Source organism: Vombatus ursinus, unplaced genomic scaffold (assembly GCF_900497805.2).
Source record: "Vombatus ursinus unplaced genomic scaffold, bare-nosed wombat genome assembly UNPS02014770.1, whole genome shotgun sequence".
In the NCBI taxonomy this organism is placed as follows: Eukaryota; Metazoa; Chordata; class Mammalia; order Diprotodontia; family Vombatidae; genus Vombatus; species Vombatus ursinus.
This window is the reverse complement of record NW_020954548.1, coordinates 33757671-33770498: the sequence shown is the minus strand read 5'-3', so window position 1 is coordinate 33770498 and position 12828 is coordinate 33757671. Positions and strand designations below refer to the sequence as shown.

At 41.0% G+C, this 12828-nt stretch overlaps 1 protein-coding gene across 6 annotated transcripts in view; it reads left to right on the top strand.

The window, feature by feature from the left end:
* The first annotated feature begins 43 nt into the window (after positions 1-43).
* Positions 44-12828, top strand: part of TSC2 (TSC complex subunit 2) — a 56337-nt gene continuing 43552 nt past the window's right edge. For 5 of the 6 annotated variants that reach the window (XM_027862764.1, XM_027862763.1, XM_027862761.1 and 2 more), the window contains exons 1-10: positions 62-140; positions 1180-1341; positions 1827-1913; positions 2925-3035; positions 4023-4167; positions 8699-8816; positions 9290-9338; positions 9629-9754; positions 10177-10250; positions 10742-10868. In XM_027862764.1, coding sequence (XP_027718565.1) covers positions 1207-1341; positions 1827-1913; positions 2925-3035; positions 4023-4167; positions 8699-8816; positions 9290-9338; positions 9629-9754; positions 10177-10250; positions 10742-10868 — 972 coding nt within the window. In that variant the 5' untranslated portion in view covers positions 62-140; positions 1180-1206. Of the gene's footprint in view, positions 141-1179; positions 1342-1826; positions 1914-2924; positions 3036-4022; positions 4168-8698; positions 8817-9289; positions 9339-9628; positions 9755-10176; positions 10251-10741; positions 10869-12828 lie in introns of all 6 variants that reach the window. The other variant, XM_027862760.1, reaches the window with a different exon arrangement.

The following is a 12828-nucleotide window of genomic DNA, read 5'->3' as shown; positions in this document are numbered from 1 at the left end:
CCGGGGGTGTGCCTAGCGGGCCCACAGTTTTGCCGGAAGTAGCGGGCGCGCTTCCGGAAGGCCGCTGGGAGCTCTGGGGTCGTTGCAATTCTCGTCTCCCTGGTGGGGGCTCCCCCAGTCGGTGCCAAGGTTGGTTCGGGGTGAGTCCTGTCCGGACCCCCGGATCCGGAGCCCCGAGCCCACCCCCGGATCGCGGCGCCCCAGGCAGCAATGCCCAGGGCCGGCTGGTGGGCTGAGGCGGGGGGTGTTCTCCAGGGGTCTGGACCCAGGGCCTCCCAAGAAGCAGGGAGGCCCGCGCTGCGCCGGCCCGAGGGTCTGGGGCCTTTCCCGGGTTGCAGCCGCCACGCCCCCTTCCTCCCGGTGCGAGCCAGCCGTGGTTCTGGTCTCGTTGCTGCTCTCATCCTCTTTCGGTCTCCGGGTTTGGGGCGTGGATTAGACTGCGACTCGGCGATGGGAAGCCTGCCTGGAACCCACAGGGCGTAGGCAGATGTGTGGAAAGAGCCATGCTCGAGTCCGAGGACCCTGGTTCAAGGGTCTGCTCCGAGATTTGGAACCTTACAGTCATTAGCGTAGGAAGGAGAACTTAGAAATGATCTGCCAGGGTTCCCCCACCCCCAGCCCGATACAAACAAACACAAAACTTCACAGGGTGATTTTGGGCATGCCATTTAATTCCTTTGAAGCCTTGGTTTCCTTATCTCTAAAATGGGGTTAATATCTGCAGCCCCTTCCTCGAGAAATTAAGGAATGCATTTTATAAGCCTTGAGCTACTAGAGAAATACATCTGCTGTTAACGTGAGAGTTGTCCCTGGGTTCCTCGTCTAGTTGGGCAGTAAGATTACCCTTCCTTCTTTTTTGTTCCCTGTCCCTGCTCCATCCTCCCCTCACCATTCCCCTCTCTCCCATCCCCCAGTGCACACCCATAGACTCATCCTTGAATGGTGAGGAAAATTGTGCTCCCAAGACTTAAAAAGATCCTTTCATGACTGAATCAAGTAGAAAGCTTGGTTAGCTCCTGGACCAGTGAAAATATAAAGTTGTGGGGAAAAAGGATGAGCTCACTGCCAACTGGTGTGTTTGGAAGTTATTGTATTGCTTTAGATGAACGTGCAAATATGGGGCATTGTAAGGGTGGGCTAAAAAAGGGCTGAGGATATGTATCTGTTTCATTTGGACAGAGGAGCCCTGGCACTGCCTTGCTTACCATGGCTAAGCCACCAAGCAAAGATTCTGGGCTAAAGGAGAAATTCAGGACTCTGTTGGGGCTGGGAACATCAAGACTTCCCAGGTCCTCTGAGGGGAAACAAACTGAGTTTATCATCACTGCTGAAATTCTGAAGGTGAGTGACCTCCCTGCTTGATTTTTCTGCTATTTCAGAAAGATATGCCTGGGAAAAGAGTCTTGGTTTGTTATGAAATGCTCTGGGAGCTTAGTGATCAGCAACACTACCAGAAATACCCATCAAGGAAAAACTACCTTGTCCTGACTCTTTGAGGATTCTGGTGATTTGGCACAGGAAAAAATGAATTAGAATTTTTGTGAGGCTATGGATCCAAATATGCCCAAGCTATGGGAAGTTTATAGTAGCAAGGTTATACCACTGGCTTAGTGTGGCAGGCCATGACAAATCCTCATTTCAGGAAAAAATTGTCTCAGGTCTACCATATGAAAACAAAGGTGCAGGTTCACAGGAAGCATGTAGGGTCCCCTATTTAGAATGGCTTTCATATGGCGTGGCTCATGGGGTAGATGGTGGCTTGGGCCTAACAGACCTAAAAGCCTGGAGATGATTGAATTCTCTGCTTTCTCAACTTCTCTTCCCAGGAACTCAGTGTAGAGTGTGGCTTGAACAATCGCATTCGGACAATAGGTCAAATCTGTGAAGTAGCAAAAACCAAGAAATTTGAAGAGGTATGTTTGTGCCCAGGGAAATACATGTAAAGAGATGCATTGCTGAGCTCTTGTTAAGTGTCTAAGAGCTTCTAAACTTTAGGAATTGAAGAGATGGGAAAATTCTCCACCTTTGGTGATAGGTAGAAAAGTTATTTAAAATGTGGGTGATGTTCTAGTGGAACTGAACAGGCTGCTGAAGGGGAAACAGGAAGGAAAATTCTAAGCGGATACTGAGGTGTTTCTTTGGTGGAGAAGTTGTTTCCCTAATCTCTAATCTGGTGATTAGACCATTCTTAATGGTACAGAGGTGAATTAGTCAGGAGTCTCTGATTCCTTCAGATAAAAAATTATAGAGTTATAGAATGTCTTTAGAAGAGATCCAACCTAGTTTCATTCCCACATTTATAGAGGGAGAAACTAAGTGCTTTGTGCTAGGTCACTCAGTGAGTCATTGGCAGAACTGTGACTAGCACTGAAGTTTCTTGAAGAGTTGAAAAGAACTGTGGCTTAATTTATGGGTAACTAGGTGGAGCAGTGGCTACAGTGCCAGGCTTGGAATCAGAAAGATTCACCTTCCTGAGTTCAAAATTGGCCTCAGACACTTACTAATTCTGTGACCCAGGGCAAGTCATTTGATGTTGTTTGCTTCAGTTTCCTGAGCTGTAAAATGAGCTGGAGAAGGAAATGGCAAACCACTCCAGTACCTTTGCCAAGAAAACCCCAAACAGGGTCACAGAGAGTTGGACATGACTGAAACAACAACAAAAATGTCATAACTTACCTTGAGCCATTCTGTTTGTTAACATAATCATAAAGGGTTGTGGACAGTACACAATGAAATGTGGATTTCTAGCCATTACAAAGGAGAGAAACTTTGTTTTGTAGTTCTGAGATGGAGAGAGACTCCAATTTAAACTGTTTTCTTTAGTTTTGGTAATGTCTTTTGGGTGTCCTTATACTATAAGGCATGGAAGCTGAGATTATTGAGACCAGAGCAGTAACTACCATTCCCTTTCCTCCCATTTTCAGCATGCAGTAGAAGCTATCTGGAAAGCTGTAGCTGACATGTTACAGCCTGAGAAGCCAGCAGAAGCCAGGCATGCTGTTCTGTATCTGCTGAAAGCGATTATTCAAGGTCAGGTAAGTCAGGTAGATAAGGGGCTGTTGGCTTGCTGTAATAACTTGCCCTGGAGTGAGCCCAGGAAGGGGTTAGTAGATGTGTGTAAAGTACTTTGCAGACCTTCTAGTACTCTAATAAATGTCAGCGATGGCAGACACATGAGGAAATAGGTGGTGGACTTGTCGTCTGGAAGACTGGAGTCTTGAATTCTTTCACTAGCCTAGTGAGGGAAAAAACCATTTAAACCTCAGTTTCCTCATCTGTACAATGGGGATAATAATAACATCTACCTTATAGGGTTGTTGTGAGGGATCAAGTAAGATATGGAAATGACTTTGCAAATCTTAAAGTGCTATATCATTATTAACTATTATTATCAGAGTGCTATAAGTGCTATAAAGTGCTACATCAGTATTAACTATTATTATCAGAAGTGGGAGAGTTTAGTATCAGCTAATTCTTCAACCCTTCTAAATGACTTTCATACCACTTCTTTATTTGGGGAAGTATTTTTGCTAATCATAGAAGAGGAAATCATATCTCTCTAGAGAGTAAGGAAGCCAAGGAGGCTATTGCTATCATTTTCTCAGCCTTAGCTTGACATAAGTTTTTTTGCATTATCTACTTATGAGTTGTGGCTGAAGAGAGAATTCTGGAAGGATCTTAAAATGGGGCTTGGGTGGGAAATGACCCCATATCTGAAGGTCTCAGTACTTAGTTCTGTGTTTTACAGCCTTAATAGCTATATTTGTGATCTCTCTGGCCATTGTGGAATTATCAGGCATGTATATTAGCAGTGGCACAGAAAACTCAACTGCTTTTTGAGAGGAATGAAGTCTCACTGGTTCATAGAGTTCATATAGAAAGAGACTTAGGTATACTTTGATCCAACCTCCTTATTTTATTGTACAGTGCAAGAAGCTGAGGCTCAGAGAAGGGAATGACTTGCTTAAGGTTACATGGAGAGTCAATGGCAGAGTGGGAATGATTTTTTTTCTTTCCCCTAGGGGGAACGCTTAGGTGTTCTCAGAGCGCATCTGTTTAAGGTAATCAAGAATTACCCCTCCAATGAAGACCTGCATGAGAGACTCGAAGTTTTCAAGGCTCTCACTGACAATGGGAGATACATAACATACTTGGAAGAAGAACTGGGTGAGTTCATCTTTCTGTATGTTTCACTCCTCCGCTTGTATGGAGGAGGATGCTGTAGGTTGGTGGGCTGCCCAGGAGAGGGCAGAAGAGCCTGTGGGTGTGATCAGCCTGCCAAGGCCGCCCTGGGTGAATTTGGAATTGCAGTTGGAATGGACTTTAGAAGTCACTGAGGCCAACACATACCTGACCAGGAAACACATCTGTGGTATCCCAACAATTGGTCATCAGTTCTCTCCTTGAAGACCTCTGGCAAGCGAAAACCCAGCATATCCTGAGGCAACCCATTTTACTTTGCAACAGCTATAATTATTAGGAGATTTTTTTCCCCTTCTATTGGGTCTAAATCTATCTCTTTGCACTTTCTAGTCATCCTTCCTAGCTTTGTCCCTAGAGCCGAGCAGAACAAGAGTTGTTCCTTTTCTGTGTGACAGCTCCTCTCTCCTCCCCCCAACTCCCTTTTCTTCCAGAGTAAACATCCCCAGCTCACGTGATCCTCACATGAGTCCCCTCACCATCCTGGTCAGCTTTTCCCTGACACATTTGTTTGTCCATGTCCTTCCTAAAACCTTAAGTGCTATCCTAAAGCCTGGCACTCAGACCCCAGTAGTATTCCAGATGTGGTCTGATGAAGGCAGAGTGCATTGTTTCTATCGTCATCCTTGTTCTGAGACACTGTGTCTCTCTTAATTCAACCTGAAATTGGCTGTCATATCATGCTTTTGTTGATTTTTTTTTTCAGGTGACTATGACCACCAGCTCTTTTTCACACAAATCGTAGGCCTCAAAATTAGTCACCTGGTGACCAACCTGGTGATGAGCCTCCCTGAATTTATTTAGGTTGGCTTGAAACAATAGACATATAGTCTCTGAACATGGTCTTCTAGCTTCCTGGGACCTGAAGAAAAAAGATAATAGCATTGTTATTAGTTTTTGTTCTGAGGAAAACACTCTGTAAACTGTAAGATGCTATACAAATGTGAGGTGTAATAATATGTAAAAGCTCAAACTTCTATAGTGCTTTATGGGTTAACAGGTGCAAACGACCTTGTGAGGTGATAATACACATATTATCCCCATTTCACAGATGCAGAGGCTGAAGCTCAGGGAGAGTAAGGGACCCGCCTAAAGGCACAGGGCCAATAAACGATGGCATTTGGTGCTTGAACCCCAAGTGCGTGAATACCTGATTCTCTTGGGCTTTTTCTGCCATACCAGGAGTCAGAAGCCATTTTGAGGAATGAGTGGTTTTTTGAAAAAAATTCATTTTTACTTACAGCTTTTAGTTTCCCTTTTCTGTTCCTGCACCCCTCCCAGAGTGCCACCCCTTATAATAAAGAATAAAAAATTGTAAGGAAAAAAAGTTTAGCAAAACTAACTACCATATCAAAAAGGGCAGATACTATGTTCCACGTTCATGGTCCCCCATTTCTGCAAAGAATAGGGAGACTGCCACTCATGAAGAGCCACTTTTTTTTATAATCTTAAGACAGACCTTTTTGAAGAACTGTTTCAAAAAATATTGTATTTGTATATTAATTTTAATATTATGATGCTCTAAATAGAAGACTTTTTCCATATTCTTTTTCCAAATCTGGCTGGTATAAAATCTTAGTACAATCTTCAATTGTGCTTTTAGTAGTAGAGGTCTTATTTAAGCCTCATTGGTGTCCAACAGACACTAAATATATCTATATACACATATGTATTTTTATGTGTGTATTATCCACACCCAGATGCATACACATATATACATAACAATTACATAGATAAATAGATAGATAGATTCATTTGGTACCAGAAATTTCACTCCAGTTTTATTTGTACTTGTCTGTCCATTTTTATTGTTATTTTTAAGATTTATGTGAATTAATGCAAGAGAGAGGCAGCATGGAGTAGTAGAAAGATATGTAAACTTAGAGATAGGAAGGCCCAAGTTCAAGGCCTGTCTCTGACACATACTGGCTGTGTAGCCCTAGGCGAGTCACTTAACTTCTCAAGACTCTAGGAAGCTTCTAAGACTATATGTTGCAAAGAAGGTGCTGACCTGCATTGTTAGAGGGAGTTTTCTCATCTGGGAGTTCTCTCTACCAGTGATAACATAGGTTTGGTCCTTATCCCCAGTTCAATAAATAGGATGATCAGATATATATTTGTTGGCTCTAGAAGGACCAGATTTGTTTATAGTCTGAGTACTGGTGAGAGGGTACTAAGGAGTTCTGTTAGTCTTTTTCCATTAGTGTATTAGTCCAGGGTGTTCATCAGTTTAGCCATTTGTTACCTTTTAAAGGCAGGGAGGGCCTGCCCCTGAGTGGATGAAGTATGGAGTAAGTGGGGAGGAGGAGGAAAAGGAAACAAGGCATCAGCAGGGCTGCTGGGGTGGCAGTTACTAAGAAGAGCAACTCACCAGAGACTCTGCTTTGAGCAGTGGTGGTGATTATAGTGGGATGGGCATGAGAACTCTACTGTTAGCAAATCAATTTGTCATATATATTGATTTTGCTTGTCAGTGAGATGAGTCAACACATAGGTCAATATATACTCATTTGTTTATTTTGGCTAGAAGAACCCCACATCTTTAATCTCTACACTGCAGTCATAGAGCTTCTATCTTAGTTCAGGCTCTCTTTGCCTCTTGCTTGCACTAGTTACCTCCTAATTGATCTCCCTGCCTGTAGTTGCTTACTTCTTCAATATGGCCTCCATGTAGCTACCAAAATGATATTCCTAAAGCACAGATCCAACCATATCACACCCCAGCCCTCCCTCTCCTCTTCAAAAATCTTTAATGACCTTCTATTGCCTTTAGGATAAAATATACAATAGGTTTAACTTTTAAGCCTTCACAATCTGGCTTTCACATACCTTTTCAATTTTATTTCAGTCAATCAACAAATACTTATTAATCAGCACAGAGCATCTATTAAGAGCCTGCTATGGACCAAGCAGTGTGCTAGGCACTGGTGATAGAAATATGAGTGACAGTCCTTGTCCTAAAGAAGCTAACATTCTTTTGTGGCAGATGTGTTCACGTACTAATACAAGATATATTTTAAAGTATGCAGTGGTTTGAGGGGCACTCACAGATGGGGAAATTAGGAAAGGGCTCTTGGAGATGTTCTTTGAGCTGAGCCTTACCAAGGAGCTTGGGTTCAAAGAAGTGGAAGAGAAGACAGAGAGCTCTGCCAGTGTGGGTCAACTGGGCAAAGGCACCGAGGTGGGAGATGGACTTATGCAGGTGGAATAGTAAGCAGTCCAGTTTGGTTACAGCAGAGTACATAAGGGGAGAAAGATGTATACTGTAGTCAGTATGGAAAAACAAGGTTGTGAATGGCTTTAAATGCCAAACATTTTGTATTTTAACTTAAAGACAATGGGGAGCCAATGAAGCTTCTTGAGGAAAGGAGTTGTTGAGGAGGTAGAAGATGATGACTTTTTGGATACAGGGTGAGGGGTGAGTAAATAAGAGGGCAGATCAATTGAGAATGACTCTGAGATGGCAAATTGGAGTAATTAGAAGAATGGTTGTATCTCAACAGAAATGACGACATTAGGATGAGGGGTAGTTTGAAGGAAAAAGATAGTATGTTCTGACTTTGACATTTTGAGTTTGACCTGCCTGTGGGACATCCAGATGGAGATGTCAAGCAGGTAGTTAGAGATGGCCTACTGGGGTTTAGGAGAGAAATAAAGGTTGGCTGTGTAGATTTGAAAATCATCTGCTTAGAGATGATAGTTAAATACATGGGAGCTGATGAGATGACCAGTAGAGAGAAGAGAAGGTCTAAGACTGAGCCCTGGGCTACATTCACGAGTAGAGGGTGGGATTGAAGGAGATAGAGAAGGATTGGTTTGATCTGTAGAAAGAGAACCACAAAAGCAACATCCCAAAAACACAAGGAGGAGAAAGTATCCAGAAAAAAGGGGTGGTCTAGTTCCTTAGAGGTCAGGAAGGACAAGAACTAGAAAAGGCCATTGAACTTAGCAATGAGGCAATCAAGAGAGCAGTGGTGACCTTGTAGGGAGCAGTTTTTTTTTTTTTAAGGCTATTGGGGTTAAGTGACTTGCCCAGGGTCACACAGCTAGTAAATGTCAAGTGATTGGTCTAGGGCTGGATTTGAACTCATGCTGACTTCAGGGCCGGTGCTCTATCCACTGTGCCACCTAGCTGCCCCTTAGGGAGCAGTTTTTGTTGAATTTGGGGGCAATGGAAGCCAGATTGCAAGGGGTTGGGTACCTTAGCACCTACTTCTTAGGGTTGTTGTGAGAGAGATGTGGAAGAGGTACCATCTACTAGAGGGATTCCCTGTAGTAGGAATACCCACACTGGTGAAATCATTGATACACCAAAGAACAATAAGTATTGTTAATATCTCCAGAAGCTAGCTGGTTGTTTTTTTTTAAACTACATCTGGAGAGAAGTTATTGAGGATGTTAGGAACACCAGTCTACATGAGAAATTAAAATTGGATGGATGAGAAAGAATTCTTGATACTGCTTAGAGGCTAACCAGTTTCATTTCCATCTCTTCTAGCTGACTTCGTCCTACAGTGGATGGATATTGGCTTATCATCAGAATTTCTCCTGGTGCTTGTGAACCTGGTCAAATTTAATAGCTGTTACCTAGATGAATATATTGCTTCAATGGTCCAGTAAGTAACAATTTAAATGTTTTTGTTGCCATGCTTCTGATAATTGGGGGGTGGCTTTTCCCTCTCTGCCTTTCTAGATTGAGTGAGTTCTAGCCTGGAGACAGATGTTGTTGGAGCCCTAGAAATCAATGGGGAAGTATAGGCAGCTACTTCCTATTTGCCTGAGTTTTAAAAGGTGACTGGCCATAGTAGTTTTAGTGATGGCACTGTGATCCCATCTGTGTAGGATGAACTACTGTTGAAAGTTAACTGAATAACATGTCTTCTTTCTGCAAAAATATTCTGGTCTTGTCTCCATTAAGGTGCTCAGATTCTTATAATCTAGCCAGTGCTCAGATTCTTAAAATCTAGCCAATAGTTCACTAATGTTCAGACTCCTTAAGAGTCTCCCAAATATGACAGATGTTCTAATAAACTTTGTCTTTGGCTGAAAAAAAAAATTCTGGTAACTATGTGGTGTTTTCCCCCAACAGCATGATCTGTTTGCTCTGCATTCGCACTGCATCTTCTGTGGACATAGAGGTCAGTAACTCTGCACTTTTTTTTTTTCTGATTACCTATATTGGACAGAACAGGCTTTGGGTAATTAGAACTTTTCCAGTGCTAAGTTTTGTATCAGACAGGCTGCCTTAGCAGTGTGAGAAGTGAAGGGTGATGGAACAGTACTGGTAGACTAGAAAACAGCATAAAGAATATTTGGAAATCTACCTTTCTCATATATTGCATCATAATCTTTCCATTATCCTATGAGAGAAGGTGTACAGTGAAGACAACTTCACTCATTTTCTTCCTGCTTTCTCCTTCTGCCACAGGTCTCCTTGCAGGTCCTAGATGCTGTGGTTTGTTATAATTGCCTTCCCTCCGAGAGCCTCCCTGTGTTTATCATCACACTGTGCCGGACCATCAATGTCAAAGAGCTCTGTGAGCCCTGCTGGAAGGTTGGGATTTTTAAAGCTGTTTTTCTGGGAAAAAATTTTCCCCAGGATAAAATAGTAAGATAGGCTCATGGATTGAGGGTGATGGGAAAAGGGCCATCTTGTCTTAAATGAGTTCCAGTCTGGATCTTCATGGGAGCCCCGTAATAGCCTATTTGATGGAAATTAAATAGCATTTTGCCAGTCTGGGAAACTGAGTTTAGTGTATTTGATTTGGGACCCCTGCTGTCTCTGTCTTTAGGATGGAAATAAAAGCAAAAGGATATGGTAAGTCACTGAGAGCTTAGATATACCAGCTAATTTTATTGTAGTGGTTTTTTTGCAAGGTTAGGAAAGAAGGCAGCACTTCTGAGGTCCCAGCGATATACATGCTGCTTATTTTAAAAATCATATCTATATATACTAAAAAGGAATATACTTTACAGCTCATGCGCAATCTTTTGGGAACCCATTTGGGCCACAGTGCCATATTCAACATGTGTCGTATCATGGAGGACAGGTATGTAAAGGCTTATACGGGGTTGGTGCTAAAGAAAAAGGAGAGATCAATAATCATAGCATTTAAATAAATGAAAGCATAATTACTAAAGGCTTCTCCCCACGGTGTACAAAACCCACTGCTGTTTCTGCTGCTTTGGTTTAATTGTTTCATAGGTTCTATCTTCACTTGTATATAGGACCCAAGATTTCTTTCTTTCTCTTGTTTAGTGGCTAGTATGTTTGTTTTTTTAATTCATGATTGCCAGAACTCTGTTATTTTGTTTTTCAACTGTAACCAAATAACTGCTAGTCTTTGCTTTTGGCCTTCATTTCTGTGTCCCTTCTTCTCTACCACAACCAGCTCCCATTCCTTTCCCTGGTCTTAGCTTAGACTATGTGAAGGTTGGGTAATGGCATTTGGAGGAAACATAACACTAATCTATCTACTAAGTACATAAGTGTTTTGTACCTCCATTATAATTATGTTCTGTGCTTGGAAAATGGTTTTAGAGCCTACATGGAAGATGCCCCTTTGCTGAGAGGAGCAGTATTCTTTGTTGGGATGGCTCTCTGGGGAGCTCACAGACTGTATTCACTCAAGAACTCACCTACATCAGTATTGCCTTCTTTTTATGAGGTAAAGTGTTTCTCATGATAGTAGGAATAAGGGCTTACATTTGCTTAGTCTTTCCTGTGTCCCATACCTCTCTGCTCAAAAATGAAAAGGTTTTGTTTGGGGAGCTTAGCATGGTGTCTGAGGTGGTATCTCTGAATGCCTGCTTTAATTAATTAATCAGCTAATGTTTGTTGCTTTAAAACGTGATAAATCTTGTTTTGACATAGACAAATTCAAACAATTTCATAACTTTTTTGGATAATTCCAGATTACTTTCTAAAACTGTAAAGCTAATTCACAATATCATCAGTTCATTAGCATGCATGTCTGGTTTCCCATAGCTGAATTGGGCAGTTAGGTGGTGCAATAGATAGAGCACAATAGGGCCTGGAGTCAGAAATATCTGAGATGAAATCTGACCTCAGACACTTACAAGCTATGTGTGACCCTGAGTAAGTCATTTAACTCCTGTTTGCTCCAGTGCCTCATCTGTAAAATGGGGACACACTGGAGAAGGAAATGGCAAACCACTCCAATATCTTTGCTAAGAAAATCCCATGGAAAAAGTCCATGGGATCACATAGAATCAGATGTGATTGAACAGCAACACATTTCCTGTAGCCCCTCCAACATTACATACTTCCCTATTTTACCACATTTGCCAGTTTGAGGATGAGATGAAATCTCAGGAGTCTTTTAATTTTCATTTCTCTGATTCTTAGCATTTCTGAATATTTTTTCAGATAGTTGTTGATAGTTTGTATTTCTTCTTTTGAGAGCTATATACTTTGACCACTTCCTGTTGGGGAATAATAATATTCAGATCTTTTCACTTTGTGATTTTGTGTCAGTTCCATAAAGATTTGGATGTTAGGTTTTTGTCAGAGGTGTTTAATTAGTTTTTTCCTCAATCCATCTTTTCTTCTAGTTGCATTGATTTAATATATACAAACCCCTTTTTATAAAATCATTATTAATGGTATTGTTATTTAGTTCTTTATCTTTATTTTATCCTTTCCTGGTTTCAGTATTGGAACTCATGTGTCTCATGATGAAGTCTGGTAGAGTGCTTTCTTTACTTTTGAAAAGACCTTACATAGCATGAGTATTGTTTTTTTAACTACTTAATCAATTCACTTTTTCGAAATCAACAAAAGTATAATAAATTTTATTTAAGTGCCTCCCTTTATTTTCCCTAATAACTTTTATTTCTGCCTTTTTAATATCAAAATCATTTCCAAATATATCTCCTTACTGCATTCAACCATGTAACCAAGATAAATTTAAGCAAAATTCAACTATATTCCAATATTGTAATCAACATTCCACAAGCATAGTCATCTATCTTTTTACCAAAAGGAATGGATTATTTTTTCTTAGAATGTATCTTCATGTCATCTCCTGCTCTTAAACTCTCTTATTTTACTTCATAATTTTTCTTAAGAGCCACCTTCTACGCTTCTGTCTGCATGAATCCTTTCCTGATCCCTTTGTTGTTAGTTCTCCCTCCCATTTATTGTGTAGTTATATTTATCTGATATATACTTTACTCCTCTGTTAAAAGACTGTTTTATTTTTGTCTTTGTAGCTCTAGTGCCTGGTGCATAGTAGGTGCTTAATAAATACTTGGGTTGACTGACTGATTGACTTTTATCTGGGACTAAAATTGATTTCTGCAGTTAACTTTAGTTCAGCAGCAATTTAGTATTGTTTTCATTTACATTATTGTAGTCATCATTGTGTATATCATTCTCAACTCCCGTTTTTCTGAGTTCATACAGGTCTTCATGTTTCTTTGAATTCCTCTATTAGTCATTACTTATGGCGTAATATTCCATTATATATATAGGTACATATACATATTACCTATATATGTACATATCTATTTCTATATCACAGTTTGTACATCCATTTCCCAATTGATGTGTACCCACTTTGTTTGCCATTTTTTCTATCACAAAAAATTCTATGAATATTTTGT